At 40.3% G+C, this 19,805-nt stretch overlaps 1 protein-coding gene across 2 annotated transcripts; it reads right to left on the bottom strand.

Moving 5' to 3' along the window:
• Positions 1–1,750: 1,750 nt before the first annotated feature.
• On the bottom strand, positions 1,751–19,682 carry csnk1da (casein kinase 1, delta a). Of its 2 annotated transcripts, XR_006845580.1 has the most exons (10): positions 19,547–19,682; positions 13,041–13,151; positions 9,783–9,931; positions 9,125–9,353; positions 8,873–9,043; positions 8,537–8,685; positions 7,484–7,652; positions 7,093–7,205; positions 4,382–4,516; positions 1,751–2,963 (listed from the first exon to the last, which is right to left on the bottom strand). XR_006845580.1 is itself a non-coding variant. In XM_046414317.1 (9 exons), the coding sequence occupies exons 1-9, from the start codon at positions 19,620–19,622 to the stop codon at positions 4,466–4,468; spliced, it is 1,218 nt and encodes a 405-aa protein (XP_046270273.1). In that variant the 5' UTR covers positions 19,623–19,682; the 3' UTR covers positions 1,751–4,465. The 2 variants fall into 2 exon arrangements, 1 of the variants encoding a protein (XP_046270273.1); XM_046414317.1 differs by having other exon boundaries at positions 1,751–4,516.
• Positions 19,683–19,805: the final 123 nt, after the last annotated feature.

Below are 19,805 nucleotides of genomic sequence, written 5' to 3'. Positions count from 1 at the left end.
CTCTCACATTACACCTTGTCATTTGAGCCATTCTTAATATAAAAACATTGATTAGTACACCTTGAAGTATTCCGAGACTTTTCATGTTTTGGGGGATGTTTGTGAAATTGACTGGTCTTCCTCTATGACAATACTATCTTGGTTTTGATCATATTGGGGATACGTCATTTACATGAAAACACTGTGTCCTTGTATGTAATCTCACCATCTCAGTGACTGTTATCCTCCCTTTACCAGCTGGCATACAGCCTGAGATCCTTGTGCGTGTGTACTGTCTGTACTGATCAGAGGCTTAACCTGGATGTGTGTTGCTGTGCTCTTTTCTGTCATTCTCTGACTGACAGAGTGTTGATAACCATGGAATAAATAAACTACTGTGCTGCTGCTGTGGGGAAGAGACTGTGGTTTGCTGACGTTAATGCCCTCCCTGCCCCACTTTACCCCTGGATAGGCAGCATTTTGTGTTTTTGTTTTGTCCCTCACTCACACGGGCATTTCCCCCTGGAAAAATACTCCAGATGCCTTGTGTAACAACAGATGCTCTCACTTTATTATTTTAAAAATACACCCAGAAATTTTCTTCATACATAGCTACATAATCTCTATACTTTTCCACTTTGCTTTGAATCCTTTCCCTTATTGACTTGTGAAGGTGATTCTTATCCTGGTTACATTTGTCTGTGCACGTCTTGCAGGGAGGAGCAGTATGACCTGTTGTGTAACTGTCCTGGCTGTGGAGCAGCACGCAGGTGCTCCGTTGTTCCACAGCACCACCCAGTGGTTAGACTCTGTAATTTCTGTAGCAATTTAATTCTGGCTCTGGACATCACAAAATTATTATTATTGTACTGGGTCAATTGGTATTACTGATCACAGGAGTAAGAACTATTTACAAACAACTTACAGTGAGCATCCCAGTGGTGATTTCCCCTCATCACGGGGACAGACACTGACACATTCTACTCAAACGATACCAGCTGAGTAACTGTTCAACCCTTATCCAAATATTTGCCAACAAGCACTAAAAATAAGAAAGCAGCTAAGGATAATGGGGATGTCACTAGGCTCAGCTGTACTAAATTATCTAAAGTACTGAACTAATTATGATGCTAAATGAGAAGTTAAGGGTTCACAAAAGCTAGCCTGTTCACACACCTCTTTATAATTGAATTCGGGTGCGGTATGGGGCTGTTTTGCAGGGGTTGGGCTGGGCCCCTTACTTCCAGTGAAATGTCTGACCTCACTGTTGCTCTACTGCATGAATGGGCAAAAATTCCCACAGAAACACTCCAACATCTTGTGAAAAGCCTTCCCAGAAGAGTGGAAGCTGTTATAGCTGCAAAGGCAGGACCAACTGCATATTAAAGTCTATGTACCGTATTTAGAATGTGATGATGTCATAAAGTCCCTGTTGGTGAAATGGTCAGGTGGCCCAATACTTTTGTTCATATAGTATAGCAATGATTGACATTAATTTGAACAATACTAACACAGCTAGATACAGATACATAGTACCTGGTGTCTGGACTTTCCACGGCCTCTTTTGGTTCTGGGCTCAGTCTGTGTCCACAGGTCGAGCTCCAGAGATTGATATTAATTCAGGTGCGGATATTTATAGGCCCCAGAGGATGATTTCTAAAAAATTTGGTGATCTAGTGCCAAAGAAACAAATTCAAGAAAATATACAAACCCACCCCAAAAAATTCACAGCTTTTCATTTCAGACACTCCAATCAATAAAAAGCAACGTATACAAGTACTTATTAATTTATTTACACAATTTTAAAATACACAAAAACAGTGGCATTACAAATGAGGAGCAAAAATCTTAAGGTTGGAGTGGAAAAAAAGTTTTCCCATGAATCCACAGTAAGAGATGCATTGTTAGACATGAGAAACCATCTCCACTGCACAGTCAAAAGCAAATTTGGACAGGAGGTGACAAAGTAAGGAGACATGACATACTGATAACCTATTCTCCCATGTTAAGTGTACTTGCATTTATCATAGCCATCATCAGTGAGACAAACAAATTAATCCATCACTTTTTTGTTTTTCAAGCCCATATATAAACTTGCTTAGCAGGAACCCGAATGGAGTGAGGCATTCCCAGTCCCTCCATACACTGTCACCGTCATCGTCAGCGGCCAATGTGGACGTGGTAGACAGAGTAGGCACATCCTACGCACAACAGATCAAACATGTACAAATTACCACTACAACCCCTTCCCCCTTTAACTAAAGAAAACGGCCTACAATACTTTTGCAACCAGTCTACCACATTGAGAATTTTCTACTTCAAAATCTGCAGGATTCAGTGGTCAGCTCGGCTGACCGCTCACATCAAGTCTCTGAGTCAGTGAAATAAGCCATGTTGAGGCTCACAGCTCCAGTACCGTGCGTACCGCGTGGGACTCTTAAGACGACACTCCACAGATCTCCACAACACTCACTTCCATTCAGTCTGATGATAAAGCACACTGGTCTATTTCCTACCTGGGTTCTTTTTTTTAGTTTTTGTCCCTTGTATCTGTGATCTTAGTATTTTTTTTTTTAATCAAAAATAAATTAAATGCCTGTAGAGTAGAATTGGGAACACTCTGGGAATCTACTATTGTATGTCCATGAAGGAAAGAAAAAGATTAAAAGAAGCATTACCAAAACTGAGGAAACAAGGGCTATATGATCCAGTGTCTCTGGAGCCAGAAGCCCTGGCTCCTGTATTTCTTATGATATAACTCAACGGTTTCTTAACTAAGCTTTTTCAGAGCTCCAGGAGACATTTTACAGCTGAGAAGTACTGTCTCTGACTGATTAACTGATCTTGATATATAAAATTGGTGGTCTGTGCCTTTAATTTTGCCAGCTATGAAGAACATCTCATTTGAGATGACTGGCTTTACTAAAGGTCATATAGTTTGTGTGTGTGTGTGTGTGTGTGTGTGTGTGTGTGTGTGTGTGTGTGTTCTCATGGCACAATAACTGGATCATTGCCTGATTCTGTTTGTCTTGCTTAGTGGGATGTAGTTTTCCAATATAATCCTGAAATTAAATAAAAAGTAACCATTATTATGTCTCATTCATAGAGTTCTGATACAGTCTTGGTAATGGAAGTATCAGCTCCTTGCATTCTCCGAGCTGGCTAACTCAAACTATTAAGTACCTGTGAGGCTGATGTTTGTGTTGTCTGCTGGAATAGTATAGGTACATCCAGGCAGGCAAGTAGAAACAACCTGAAAGTTTGGATAATGAGCATTTCACCCAGTCCAGGTAGGAAACGGCCAAAGGTATGCTTGAAAAGGGGCAAATTGCCTTTTTTTTTTTTTTTTTTTTACCCATAATGGAAGCAGACAGTTAGATTGGTCTAGAGTGAGGTTTAGGAGGCAAGGGAGTTTTTTTTTAAAAAAAAAATCTAATAAAATGACCCCTCAACATGTTCGCCCCACCCGTATGAGCTTTTACAAGCCTACAACAGAACCACACAAACACACACACAAAACCACATCACTATGCACCGGGTTAAAAACAACATCTCATCCATTCAATGCGGACAGCTTGACCTCCTGACTAGTTTGCTGGTCCATTCACAGCTTTTCCACACTACAGTCACAACCTAAACGCAGAAAGAAAATGTGCTGCGTGTTTTTGGATTTATTACAACATCCTGCTTCCAACGCACCTGAGGAGGACCAAAAAAAACAAAAAGAAAAAAAGAAAACAAAAACAACAACAAAGAAAAACCTTTCACCATTGAAAACAGAACGATCAAAATCCTTTCGTCCCATTTTTCAAAACATGGGGATTATCCCATATCTATATTACACTGAAACCTAAAACATCTACAAATAGGGATTAAAGGATTCTTTCAGGACACAAAACAGAGTTTAGGCACTGTCATTTAACATTGCCTTGGTGGATTGCGTGTCTTCCTGCTTTCATAGTTGAAGAAAAAAAAATAAAAAAGTCCCACACACTATTTTTAACAGCTAATAGACTTGTCATCCTCTATTTTCAAACCCCAATGGAGCTGGTACAAGAGAAGTTTTAATGCTAAAGAATAAAAATAAGTAAAATCAAAGTTAAAAAAAAAAAAGCCAGAGAAAAGTGAATCCATGGCTTCATCAACTGTAAAGAGGAGGGGAGTGTTTCCAAATCTTCCATTTGAGAAGATGGGAGGCTGAGGCTGCTACTATACCAGGCTGGTTAAGACAACCAAACTGTAGTCCACCCACCCAGCTCTCTCACACACAAACACACACCCACCCACACATTTCAGGTTGTGCACCTCTTCCTCTGGCAAGTGAACAAGAGCGCAGCCAGACTCTTGTGCAAAGGTTGGTAGTCCTCTGTGTCAATTAAGAGTCTTGTGTATGTGTGTGTATGTGTGTGTGTGTGTGTGTGTGTGCGCGCATGTTGCAGGTGGTGTATGATGAGGCCTCCGTGGTGCACAGGTGGATGGTAGGGTTTCACCGTGGAGCTGCAGACTGCAGGCCGCTGGGTGTGACCCGGGACAGAGCCTGCAGAGGACAGCAGAAAAACATGGCTCTGAGTAGGGATGGACTCAGGATCAACGAGAACAACAACAACGATATTTGAAAAAAATACACATAAAAAATAAAAATAAAAATTCCAATGGCAAAATAACAAATAACACTTAAGTTCATCTTATCTTAACTAAGTACAATTTGCTCAAGCACTATATTTAATTTTGAGGTACTTGTACCATTTTCTACTGCTTTATATTTTCATCCCACTGCATTTTGGAGGCAAATCTTGTAATTTTTACACCACTAAATTTGTTTGATAATTTAAGTCACTATATGCTCTGCAGATTCACACTATTTGGTGTTAATAGCCTACTAATAGTGGCGTGTAACCAATCAGTGTTGTGGGTGGGAGTGAGACCTACAGACGGACAGACAGACAGATGGAGAGGATGTTCCATCAGAACCAACGTAGTGCATTTTTTTAAATCAATTCTTTCTGTCAGACAAAATAAATAAATAAGTAAAGCACTGACATCAGAAACAACATAGCAGAGAGGATAAGAAAGATAAAGAAGTGTAACAATACACGGAATTTCAAAATAAAATTCAGGGGTGTCACACTGGCAGCGGCAGGCTGCCACCCTAAGGCAATGGCTGGGGAAACACTGCAGTCAGTCACTTTCTTACATAATCAGCCACAGGTCTGGACTTGTCACATGACTTGGACTCAAGACTTAGGTGCAGAGTGTGTGGAAAAACATGTTTCGCTTTGTCCACCACACCCATGATGTGACGTCAAGTAACTGCAGGTACAGATCGGGTGTGCTCAAGTCAGTCTCTCCTGTGTTCCCTGACTCACTATACTGTCAAATTATCACATAAAACAAAAAAAACTTTAAAACATTGAACTAAATAATGACACAATCATGTTATCATTTATGTATTACGAACTGTGTGGTTTCCAATGAAAAAGTCATCCTCCTGAAACACTTTTCATGTCATTTGTTTTTGTTATTATCATTTTCATATGATCTGACAGGTTTGGTCAGGAAATACACTGCAAAACAAAATTCTACATCCTTGTAAAACTGTGAGTTTAGATACTGAAAACTGTTTAATGCGGTTCACCCAACACCCATTAATTACTCATGATAGGTAACAGAACAGGTGATGTGAGGAATTAGGTGGCCAGTTGTTTATAAATGTTGTTCCCATCAATAGCTGGCACCAGAAATACAAGTCAGTTATTAAACTAATTATTATTCAATTTCTGTCTATTGTGTAGGACACCACATTAATCCAGTAGGAGTCACCTTTGTGCTTTGGCTCACTAACAAAACAGGTAAGAACCTTGACTCAGGGGACAGGCGGTGCTGCACAGATGAGCACAGATAGTTTTTTTAGAGCTACACTGTTAAGTGGTGCTAAAGTGAGCATGTTGGTTGTTAGCTTGTCAATGAAGGCTCTCACTGGCTTTAAGTTCAGGCTTTGCCGCTGCAACACACTTTAAAATTACACCCCGACCTAATTTACAATGAAGTCATGTTACAATAAAATGTTGATTTATAAAAAACAAGCATCAGTTGCTAATGTTTAGAACACTGGTTGACTGTAGTGTCTAAGATATTACCCAAAAATGTGATTAAAGACCTCAAAATGCATAATGGATGGATGCATAACTTTTTGACAACATAAAACTATAAATTGTGATCGAGTTTGACTGTTTTCTGAATGTTTACTTACTTTTAGACTAGCCTAAGCTTAAACGGAAGGAAAATTAGTCATCAGCAACATCCATAATCAGAGGAGAGAAATTACATCTCCCTGCGTATTTTTCATAATTATAAAATCACTTAAAGACGCCTGTTCAAGCTTAAAACTGACGTCCTTCAGGCTGGCAGAAATTACATGTGACATTTAGTCATCTTCTCCCACCAAAAGTGGTTAGCAGAGTTACAGCTGTTGGTTGGAGTTGACAAAACATCAATTTTGAGACTCTGTCTGGTTGTTACACTCTTTGACCTCCAGGGGGAGCACTAGGTTTATGAGAAACAAAAGAACAAAGGGCCTTATGACGCCATTAAACAGCAGAGTGCTACCGAGTCAGTTCAGATCCACTGTACCAGCAGGATGGTAGGAGATGCTCCTAAATTACATCCAACAGAAGACAAACGCTCGTCTCAACCGTTCTCATTCGTCTGCCTCACTGAGGTCTGCTGTTGCTATTCAGTTGCTTCATGTCACTGACTCATTTTAAAAAGGGGAACAAACTAACATCTGGTGCAAGCTGAAAAGGAAGTGCTTTGTCCATTAGCACCGCCTGATCTCTACATGCAGAGACATAATGTATGCTGTTAAATATCCTCGGTTCCTTTTTTGGAGCCATGTTAATATTTCCTCAGCAGCTTAGTACAGCTGAGTGATTTCATAATATTTACAATCATGGAATGCAAATTACTCCCTTTCTTTCTTTTTAATTCTCATCACCCACTTGCTTGGTTTCTTTCCTGCATTACTGCTAATACGTACTTTGGTACATCAGACTTAATTGAGAGTTTTGAAGATTACATAACTAAGCACAGTCTGGGTCTTAGTGTGTGTGGTACCTGTGATGTGGACATGCGAGACGTGTCCTGGCGTCCAGTCAGGTCTGAGGAGGAGATGTTGACAGGCGCCCCGCGATGAAGACGCATGCTCACCTTCCTCTCCTTCTCCAAACCTGAAAGACAAAAACATACAAGAAGTGAGATGATCAGTAGACGGAAAAGCCAAAAGGCGACGCAGTTTACACGCACTGCTTTGCTATCTAAGAATGCATGTCTGAAACAAATCAACCACGTGAAAAATAACAAGCACATTAGTGTGTGTCTTCATTTTCTGTCTTCATCCAAGGACTACACGGAAAATTCCAGGCCTGAATCATTACACTTTTAATTGTTTGATTCCAGCTTTGTTCCTTCCTGTTAAAATTATGTATGTGCATGTGAATTTGCTGACCTGTGTGCGAGCCGGGGTTGAGTGGTGAGGGGGCCGCGACATCCTGAGCTGCCCTGGCTCTTCCCGAGGCCGAGGCCATGCCCCTGGCCCCGGGATTCCTGCTGTGCCTCAGCCTCTCCTCCCGTTCCCGACGCTCCCGCTCTGCGTCCTCCACGGCCCTGTTGGCGCCCTGACACACACAGACACATGCACACAGTTAAGGACTTGTCTTGTGAAATCTACAAGTGCAGTGGGCGTTACCTGTTTACAGGAGTAACATCAATCAACTCTCTTTGGTTTTTCTAACCAAACAGGTACCAAACTCATGTGCAATCAAATCAAAATTTGAAAGACTTAAACAAAAAGTCAAGAGAAAACACCACCAGGACAGCTTGTAAGCTCATCAAAAGGCTTCTTTGTCAAAAGCTCCAGTTCAGCTTTTCAGCTAGAACAAATTTTTGCAGATTCCTTCCACAGTGTGAAAGTCTTTTCATTGTTGGATCGCATTTTTGGGAATGAAACTTTGTTTAACAGGAGAAGAGCAGGTGCAAGTACATGGGACTTTTTGGGGTGCAAATCTCACAAACACAAATCTCGAGAAAAGGTGCTATCATCTGACTGAAACAAGTTTGTCCAGTTAAGAGTGTTTGGTAAACCAATCTTGGAACAACATGAAAATGTTCTCACATTAAGCCCACTGCATCTGATCGACTTGATATGAATCTGTGAATAAAATAAAGTCATTCCCAACAAAGTTTATCATCTTTAAAGGCTAAATATAAATAAATCTGGACTTAATAACAGCAATGCAAACAAATACTGGTATAATACATTTTTAAACTGCTTGGTACTGCTTGCTTATTTTCCGTTGTGTTTTGCACTTCAGGGCCATTGTATACGAAATCCTGCAGGCAGCAAACCATATGGTCATTCACTGGTGGCACTAATGGCTTCAAAGCATGTGACATAGTTTTAATGATTACATACTTTTCAAGCTATTAGCTGCTGCTCAAATTAGTTTGGTTGATGATGATGACAAAGAATCAAGTGTATCTCCTCAATGTGACGACTTACAAACTTGAGCATATTCCAGTCGAAGACATAGTCATACGAGAAGCCCTGTCTGTGGAAGAGGTTCCTGAAGAGCTGACGAAGGTACGAGTAGTCGGGTTTGTCGTCGAACCGCAGAGAGCGACAGAAGTTCAGGTAGGTGGCAAACTCGGCTGTGGAGGACAAAGACAGAGTCATGCACGGTGGCAAAAATGCAACAAAGTCGATACAAACACACTTCCATCTCTACATTAAAAGTAGGACACATTAATGAGCAGTTTGATTTTAATCAGTATTAATACATGATTCTTAACATCCTGCACACAACCAATAAAAGCAGAGAGGAACAGATCAACATACATGGGTAGCCCTTGCAGAGGACCTCAATGGGAGTGGACATTTTCTTCTCACTGATGCGTTCATACTTCTGCCTCTTGGTGGCAGCTTTGAGACCTTGCCAGGGCAGAGAACCCAGATTGAAGTACATGAGGACATAGCCCAGAGACTCCAAGTCATCCCTTCTGGACTGCTCTGGAGACACATAGAAGACAAAGTCAGTCTCATTCATAACATAAAGCAGAATTATGTGGGCACTTCAAGAAGCAGTCTTACCGATGCCCAGATGTGTGTTTATGGAGGCGTAGCGGGCGGTGCCAGTCAGGTTCTTATTCTCGCGATAAGGGATGTGCTGGTGAGTTCGGGCATCGCGGTATTTCTTGGCCAGGCCAAAGTCGATGATGTAGACCAGGTTGCCCTTCTTGCCCAGCCCCATTAGGAAGTTGTCCGGCTTCACGTCTCTGTGGATGAAGTTCTTGGAGTGGATGTATTCAATGCGGCTGATCTAGAGGCAGAAGCAGGGAGAGGGTCGGTCGGTGTTCGGTTAGCTTAGCGTAGGACTCGGAGATCCTGTTGTTTTAATATTGCAGATATTGCCAGACAACTGAATTCAAAACAGACTGAATTCCCCCTTTCCTATATAACAGCTAGTGTATCTTGTTGAAATGCCATGAAACTTTTTTATAGCGGTTAACTGTAGATGCAGTCAGTCATTTGAGTGACTGGTCATGTGCACAGCATTCACATTTGTGAAGAGAGCTAAAAGAACACGAACAATCTCCCAACTCCAGAACACTGATGCCACAATAAAAAAAGACCCTTAAGCTAAAAACACAATAAAAGTAGCAACTAGCAAATACATAGTCCCTATGTCTAGTTAATCCAGGTAGCACCGGGCCCTTCCCCTTGGTTTCTCCTGCCCTGTGGCTCTCACCATCTGGTCAGCCAGCAGCAGGACCGTCTTGAGGCTGAACTTTCGAGAGCAGAAGTTGAACAGATCCTCCAGACTGGGCCCCAGCAGCTCCATCACCATCACATTGTAGTCGCCCTCGGCCCCACACCACTTTATTGTTGGAATACCCACTGGAGGAGAGAAAGGTGCAGAAGAAGGGAAGAGTTACATTAAGTGCTTACTTATTCATTTTTAACTAGTTATTTATTATTTATACAGTTCCGGGGGCATCAAACAAATAAATAAGCACTGAGGCTCTTTTGGAGGAGTGTAGTTGACCAACACTTTATCAACCCAAATTCTAAATTTGTCATTTGCAGTCCATTGTTATCATTTGGCTTATCAATCTTCTCTGCTTTGCTTAACTGTAACCTGGAAATCATTGGGTTTGGAATGACAAAATATCTGAAGATGTGCCCTTATACTCAACCATTAATCAGGAAAACTGACAGATTACTGTATAATGAAAATAATCCGACCCTAATCTACACCATCATGTCATGTCATGATTACCATCATGCCCTGCAGTCCACAATTACGTTACATTGAAAAGACAGTTTGAAAAAGATCCCCATGATGAATAGTTATGCTGATATGCTAATAAGAATATTATACAAAAATGTTAAATGAGAAAAACAAGGATCGAGTTATCTTTTTTGAAGTGAAAACCACCAGTGGAGTGGAGTAATAAAATATTCCAAAACACTTCTTTTATTGCTCCATTTCTAAAGAACTTGGGGTATTCAAATTCAGCATTTCTTTAAGTTTGCTGGCATGTTTCTGTATTTTAATTTGTCATATTCTATATTCAGTTATTCACCGTCTTTCAAACTCAGAATCTTATCGTTCTTGTCGTACAGCTCAGCTAATAAAATACATACTGCAGTTTTTGTGACTGATAAGACTGTGTTTTATGCGAGTACTGCTCCCAATATCCATGAACAAATGTATGCGTACAATTCAATGCTTAAGACAGGGCATAATCATAACTGCAGTACATACTTCAACACCTTAGCTCAGATTTAAAAAATATTAAAATCAATCAATCAATAAAAAAACTGTCTGAAGCAAACCAGCATAACACTACTGTGGAGAACAGAAACGGCAAAAATTTGAAAGGCTTCACTACGTACATAGTGTCCATGCCCAGACACACAGGAGGAGTGTTAAAGCAGAGGCCAGCTGGTTTAGTAGTGGCTGGTAATAGGCTGACGTTGCCAAGGCGAAGAGGCCATCTGGCATTTCCTTCTACAGGCAGAGAGCAACAAAATGCTGCCGCTCAGCACCTAGCACTGCATGCACACACACACCATGCATCAGCTATTTATATACATACAAAACGCAAATACATCTCATGGTCTGGGTCAGCCACCATACCCCAATAAATCCTACCGTGCTGGAACAAAAATACAAATGCATGTGTGCACACAGTTGTGCTGACAGAGACAAACTGTCTCCTGTACATGCTCCGCCTGAGTCGACTCTTTGCTATGAAGACAAGAGTTCACCAGCCAGTGAAATAAAACTAGTTTGAAAACTTAGTTGAAAAATGCCGCACTGGCTTCCGGGGCCGCCTGTGCAGTTTGGCCTGCCAACGCAAAACCCTCTAGTGATGAGTGTGATAAAAGAATGCGCTGTCAGTTATCTTCAACGTGTTGCGCAGACCACTGAGCTGGCAGAACATTTAAGGACACACTCCCTGATTTTTGCTTCAGAGCCCAACAACAACGGATGATCCTCTTTCACACAGACACTCCGAGTGACAGGTTCTTTCTTGCCTCTCCCACGTTCAAAGCTTGAGGGCATGTTTCAAGACGAGTACGAAATTTGCATACTCAGCTGTGACAAGGAAGTCTGTACCACGACAATAACGTCAACCAGTTCCAGTGAAATGTGTTTGCTAGCCATACTAAAGGTGGAGTGAGTGATTGATTGTTGGCCAACTGACCACATTACCTTATGGACTTGACACATTCATGGTCCCCAGAATATTAATTCTTCTGACTTTGGTAAGCAAAAGTATCACCAGATCAAAAATATTCATTTTTGCAATACACTAGTTTATCAAGAGCTTGAAAACTGATGGCATCTTTTAATATGCTACAGTGAACATATTATACCTGCTAAACATTACTATTGTCATTGTGAGCATTTCAGCATGCTGACCAGGGTGTTAAGAAAATATATACACACTTCAGCATCATAATTATACAATTTGTAATGCTGAATCGATTCTTCGAAACTTTTTTGACTGACATAAGCATCATTTTTTCCTTTGCTCAAATTTCACAAAAAGTACTCATGAGGTTGGATGTTACAGGGACTGTGAAAAATAAAAATGCAGAACCCACTGTTCTGACTCCTTAGGAAAAAAGTTAACTTTTTAAATTCTGACTTTTTTGCATATAGTGGTGTGTTCTTTATACTATCCCAGGAAAAATAAATACTACAATTTATCTACTCGTATTATATTGCCGGCTTCTTTCCAACACACCGCCATAAACCTGACACAATCTGTGATTAGTTGTGAAGCGCATTGTCAATGATGGTTTATAGCAGGACAAAACCAATAGCCCAATAATCAGCCGATATCAATCCCTCCACCCTTTTTTGTTTGATGCTGTGCGAACGGCCGTATTAGAAAGTAGATGGAGCTGAACATCTGAGTGATAAATGATAAACTGAAAAACAAATGTGGTAATTAAATAAATATGGAAGTGATCAAACCATTAAAAAAAAAAAAAAAAAAAAAGTTAAGAAGTTTAATGGTGGGTGGCTGCACACTCATCAGCAACTGAAAATGTCCTATAGGCGCTGATTAATCGGTTGCTGCGGTCACCTTTGAAGTCATGAGTCACGGTGGGTGGTGCCAACATATTTTAGAGGTTGAATTCACAATTCAATGAATAAAGGGGGGTGGGGGAGGGTCAAGCTAGACAGGTTCTTCTTGTTCACCATTGACAAATGAGCTCCAAAACATCCACAATGGAAAAATTTGATACTGAATAAAATGTTACTCCCTCACCATTACCTATCTCCAGTTAGTTCTTCACTTAACGTCATTTAAATTGTTTGTCTGAGGCACCACATATTGATCATTTTCTTTAAATGTTATGATTTACAATCAGAAATGGATACTGGATTAAATATTCATGCGGAGCACTTAGTTCATAAAGGGACCACCACCACTTCAAAGAGCGCGTGTGTGTACGTAAGTGGTATGTAAAGACGATACAGTACCTCCACCTTGCATCATCTTGTAGATTTTGCTCTCTATGTGGAGCTGCGGGTGTTTGGTCTTCACACATTCCAACTTGATGGCCACCTCCTCCCCAACAGAAATATCAGTACCTGGACAGACAGATGGAGAGACAGAAAGGACAGCTGCATTTAAATGCATCACAACGGTTTGCTTCAACAATGTTGCATAGTAGGAAGCCCTTCCAGAGATTTACCAAAGTGCGTCCAATATGGCATTGATTTATTAACAGCATCTAATCTGGACAAGTGAACACAGTATCAGGCCAAAGTCCACTGTATATCATGTCTTAATATCATGTTTATCCAAGTCCATCAATTCTTGGAAGCAAATTAGATATGAAAATACAGATTAAATAGTTTGCCTTGTGAACAAGATGTGCCATGAGAACACTGTCTGCTAGTGACTGCAGAAAAAAAAATAAATCACTTGTGCAGTTGGTAATTAAAGTGGACAAGGCATGATTGAGCAGAAAAGGAACAAGAAACCAACAGTATGAACTGTATGTACCCTGCTCTTCTTTATTGCACTTGCATGTGTAGTCCAAATTCCCCTACTAACAGAGGATTTTGGGTGCTGTCTGAGTGCACTCTCTCTGCTGCTCTGTGAACTGACAAACCTATGCATCAACTGTTTCTTTCCTAAATATGGTTATGGGGTCCAGTTCCCTTCACATGAACACAGCCAACTGGACAAGAGGTTACATAATCCCATTTCTCTCTCTCACACACACACACACACACACACACGGCCTCATATGGGTGCCAGTTAATTGGTGTAGGCTAAAGGGAGAACTGATGGGAGTATCATTGATTTCCCTGTATGATGTCATCTGGGTGGGCAGAAAAGCACACTTAGGACCATGACTCAGTTTAAAGCTGATATGTTGTATAATTCATACATAAGAACGGTTTAAATAATACTGAAGAAAAGCCTTTGTCTCTGCTGCCAAGCTTTGTGATGAAGCAGGAAAACAACAGCTCGAGCTGGCACGAGGCAGCCCTGCTGCACATCATCTGCGCAACCAAATTAAAGAGCATTGATCTGCCTCTGGCTGGCCACCCGAATCCATATCCAAATCAGTCTGGTTAATGACTTTAAAGGGTCGGTTCACCCAAATTACAAACAACTAAATTCCATTCACCTTCATAGTATCAGGGAGGACATTTTGTTTCTCCACAGAAGTGAGAGAAGTGGGGTGGAAACTTATTACCGATATATGGAAAATAGCCTTTGTCCCATCTCCTGACTAGTTGATTACTCAGGTTGGGCAGATAACAGCACACGACAAGGTGTCATAAAAGAAGTTAAAGCTTTGAATATTCATGGGAAAGTCTCACTGAAGCTTCACAGGCCAAAAAATGGTTTTCAGGGAAGCCATACTATTTTGTTTGGTCAAAGATATGACTGCTTCTGTATTAGATGAGGGAAATTCTACTCCCTTTCAGTTTCAGCAGAACAGTGAACACAAAAACACTCAACCACAACTTGGTTGCTGATTTGCCGTTCTGGTTGTGTGTTTGGCTAATTGATCAACCAATCAGCAAGAACAGTGAAATTGTCTGTAGAGGCTCTTCATAGTCTGAACAACATATTTCAGTGGGTTGTCTCTATTGCAGAGGAATGTGATTTGTCTGGACAGATTTTCCTGGGGAATGCAGCCCCCCCACTGATCTTCTCAGAGAGGGAGGTTATAAGTGTGTGTTGTGTTAAAAAAAAAAAAAAAAAAAAAAGTGTACATACATGGTGTGTGTTTGTTTTTATTCTGAGCGGTGGTAGCGAAACATGTTCAGACACATCCCTCAACACTGGTTCACAAACAGTAACGGATGCAAATAACTAAGACCCCTTTTACACTCAGTCACTGCATGCATACAGACAGATTGTTTTCCAAAAACACTGGCTGAATGTTGGACATTGAAACATTTCCAGCCGACTGTTGTTTTTTTGGGTTTTTTTTTTAAAACCCAGTCAACTCACTGTTTTTAGTTGTTATTGACTAATCTTTTACCTCTATGAAGGATTTTAGCCATTGGACATCTGGCTCTTTAGCTATTGAACAAACAAGCGGAGCTACTGTTAGTGGCAGCTTGCCATATCGTTTAACTGTCAAGACAACAAATACCAAGTTTGTATAACACTATGGACAGACGGATATACTATACTATGACACCATTCAACTCATCTTTGGTTACAGTTTTGATTGAGAGACATCCCAGATGGATTAAAATCCAATGGAGGTGGTCTGAGATGCATCCTTGACAAATGTCGGTCATAAATATGATTCATGTATGTTTTTGTGTTAGCTCACGGATAGTTGTCAGTTAATGCTAGCTAAACTGTTACGGTTGTTACTCAATCACTCAAAATGAAAAAAGTGTTTACTTGGTATTTCTAACATCTCCAGGCATATTACCACCGCCTTCTGGCCTGAGGTAAGGCTGATCCTGACTTGCCCGAAGCCCCGAAACCCAAGATGGATTGCAATAATATCTGTCATCCACCTGACAGAGATGTAAACTGAAATGTCCTCAACTTCATCTGTACATCATTTGAGTATGAGGCACGGGGCCAAATCCTAAGCATACTATTTGATGACATTTACAAAGACCCAACTATCCCAATCACACTAAATTGTTTTGTAATGAATAAATGTAAATGAATAGGAAATAGTCACAAAGCAATTTTAAAGAATATAAGTTTTTTGCTGCCTCAAAGTTAATACTATCATATGTCAATCAACACAATAGAAACTTGAAGCTTTAATTGTGGCTTTAATTTAACTCATTCTGAAGTGAGATCTCGCAGCACAAACACACAGAACACAGGAAGTACGACAGCTTTGGGGAAGCAGATGTTTGAGGTGACGTCATCTTAACCACTATGGACACCATAACATTTTTTACATACTCAAACCACAAAGCACAAAGGCCACACCAAAACGCGTCATGAGTGTGAAAACCACCAAACATTAGGTCAAAGCACAAGTCATCTCTGTTGTTACTGCAGCTCTAAAACAACCTCACTGTTAGCTTTGCTTACATAAGTTAACCCCACCCCTTCAGCATACAACGGTGGAAGAGTTTCAGTTTAGCAAGATATCACAAGTCAACTGCAGTTACATAACCCCCAGACAGACAGGTAATATATTGCCCTAACCTGCGCTGTATAATGTCAATTAGAAAATAAGCAACCAGGTGTGTGCCCCTGCACACGCTTGATTGGTCAGCACGGTTTATGAGATCATACAAACCAAGAATTAATTTTGCCAGCATTCAAGTTATGCCTTAGTGGCTGAACCAGTCCAGACAAAACAGCTTCCTATCCTGTGTGCAATACATACTGTTCACTAGAATAGAATATTGCAGTAATACAGTATTTTCTAAATCCAAAGGTGATATCCTGAAATATTCAGTTTACTGTCTCAAACAGCAGAGAAGATGGAATCAGAGAATTTTGACTTATTTCTGAAAAAAGAAATACTCAAACTGATTAACGTCAAAAACATTTGAGATTAGTTTAAGAGTTAAATAGGTGATTCTGTGTAACTGTGGTTCGACATGAACTCAATATGCACATCACCAACCACACAAAACAACAGGAAATCTTTGTGGAAATACAACTTGACTCACACACATGACTAACTGTTTATGCACACTTTTAGAACAAGTGACAAGATAACAGACTATTCTCCCAATCGTTAATGTTTGACAGTCCTTCACTTAGAGTACAAGTCTTCATACCAAGAGCTGACCTAATCTCCTCCTCCTCCTCCTGCCATTAACAAACAGAATCCACCACCCAGACATCCCCAGCACAACAGGCTGCTCACACATTGTCACTGTTGCTTAAGCATTCACACAGTGTGTGGGAACATTACTGAGGGACTTGCTGTGAAATTACATCCAATATCAAGTACTAACTGGTCCTCCAGTCCGCTGTCAAAGTTATTCAAATGTTTTTCATATGTTAAAAGTAAAAAATATTTACTATGAGCACAAAATATTGCCATTAGACTTGTAAAAGTTGAACCACTGGTAGGTCAGGAATTCTGCAAAGAGCTGCACAATGTTCTGGCTGATTAACACTGTTGCATCACATTAGTCAGCAGCCACTCAGAGGGGAGAAAGGCAAGTAAATATGTAAGAAGCTGGCAGCTCTCACTACCAGTCCAATCAACAGCTCATGGGAACAGACTGGATCTGACTAATGCATTAATGCAAGAAATACTGAACCAAAGGAATACTCAGAGGCTGAGCTTGTGTGCCATCTCACACAGAGAAAAAGAGTTTCATCTTTGTGTATACTGTGATGTCTGGGATGCATTTAGCCTTGCTCAACTTAGTCCATGCCACCGTAGTCCCAACTTCGTCCCAGCAAATCCTAAAATGGAATGCTTTTACTGTTTTGTGTTTGCCACAATGTCAGAGTGTTCCCTTGAGGGGGAAATACTTCAACTCATCTTTAAATGGGGAATTCAAGTATGAGCAAAGCATTAAGCTCATGTATGCAAAGACAGTGTCTTCCAGGGTAATAAACGTGTTCAGCTCAGACAACAACAGATCAGGCATGCGGCGCGTTGCGCCACAAATGCATCTCATTACCTCACATGACATGCAACTTTCATGGCTATGTTTCATAACATGAGGGAAAGCAATGACTGCATGAAACAGTACACGAAAGCGCATTCAAAATTACCTAATGCAGTAGTGTTGTGATGTATTCATTATCAGATATTAAATCTACAATGATTTGTTGATTAACCTAAAGAAAATCAACTGCCAGATATTTTGATTATTAACTGTTTCAATCATTTTCAAACAAAAATTTGTTGCAGCACTACCAGATATTATCCTAGTTTATTATTTGAAGTAAACCAGTTTTATTGTAAGGAATGAAGTAAAACTTACATACACAAATGTACTCCCTATTCAACATCAGCATGAATCCTATGCAATACTTGAAAAAAAATATTTCTTATATATTGGTTGACTGCTGAATGTAAATACTGAATAACAATAATATCACCCTGTATCATTCTCGAATCATATCGTGAACGGCTGCCAACAGTCAGCCTTGGACTTTCTACTCTTTTGCTTAAGTATCAGTGATGAAGTGGTCAGTCCATATCCAGTAAAAACGTTTCATGAATTAACAATGTCTCCTCTCTATTGTTGTTCAGATGACTAAGTCTTAAGCTCAGAAATGTGATCAGCTGTTCTCAACCACCGTTGCCAAGAGCTGTGGGCCTCAAATATGGCCACCAGAGGATGCATTGCAATGAAGATCGCAGAACTCAATGTCAGGAAGAAGTCCATTGTCTTTAGTGCATGCAGTATATATCATTTGGCATCTTTACACATACCATTTTCCATGTCTTTCCTGCATTTGTACCTTAAATGGACATAAGTATGATGCAGTTTCCACTATTACTAGTGAGTTACCACATCCAATTACGAATAATAACAGCATCATTGCTAATGACCATTCTGCTTGTGGAGCTCATAATCTTTAAATCAGCGCATCTACTGTAACTCTTTGACCTTTACTTTCATTGAGGTAAAACATCCAATCAATTACTACAAAAACTACTCAATCAATATGTCACAGCTCTTGGCACTTTGTAAATGAAACCCAGTAATATATGAACATGCCCCCTCAGGCACTTCACAAGCAGCAGGATTTATTAACCATTTTCGTATCTGAGACACTTCAGCTGATACTCCCTGGGCCACAGAGCCTCATTTTATCAAATTAAGTCTCAAGCACCCAAACTAAATACAACAGTCATTCTCATATGTTTAATGTCACGGGTTCTTTAACAAGAAATAGGAATAATTGAGAATTTAAACGGAATAAAGACAAGACAATACTCCTTTTCAAGAACTACTGATGTAGCTAGCCTCCTGATTAATCCCTTAATAGGAACAGAGGAAGAACAGGAACGGGCCTGCTGTGTTTGGAGGTGGCCTTTCAGCACCAGTAAGTAACATAACTGTCATTTAATATTTAAGGGACAATGTCTAGGGCCTGGTCTGCTATTCCGTTTGCGAAATAATGATGATTTCGGGTGAATAAAGACAGAGAAATTAGCTCAAATATTAGCTAGGTTAGCTATGTGGTGATAAAAGGTTTAGCTACACTGTAACCGTCCGTTTCCAACCTTGTCTTCAACGCGGTTCATTTATAAGTTCATTTTACATTAAGGCAATATTTTCTCCATGTCGAGCACACTGAATATTTCACCGTTTACATCTATCAGTTATTATAAAACGACGTCGTACTGTTGGTTTCTTTGCTACACAGACTGCTAGCTAGACAGCTAATGTTGCTAATACTAAACACTGAACAGCTGATTGACTATCAGCTCGTAAAGGGAACCCCGGAAAGACAACCAGCTGGCAAACTCGTAAATCGTTATTTACAAGGTTGGGATAAATGTAAACAAATGAGGACACTTTCGGCAATTCCATTGACTATAACTTACCCAGGTAGATGTCTCCAAACGATCCACTTCCAATTTTCCTGCCCAGTCTATATCGGTTTCCTACTCTCAACTCCATGATAAGCAATATATAATCGGCTAGCAAGCACGCTCGCTAGCTCCAAAATATCCAAAAATGTTCAGGTTTAAAGCTCAAGTTTGTTTAAAAGCGGAATAATCGAAATATCCGCCACATTAAACTCTCTTCGAGCGACGAACTGTGTCTTCTTTATGCAGTCTCCGGATGAAGTCAGCTCTCACA

This window comes from Scatophagus argus, chromosome 16 (assembly GCF_020382885.2).
Source record: "Scatophagus argus isolate fScaArg1 chromosome 16, fScaArg1.pri, whole genome shotgun sequence".
Lineage (NCBI taxonomy): Eukaryota > Metazoa > Chordata > Actinopteri > Scatophagidae > Scatophagus > Scatophagus argus.
The sequence above is the reverse complement of the archived record's forward strand: the minus strand, read 5'-3'. Positions and strand labels throughout refer to the sequence as shown.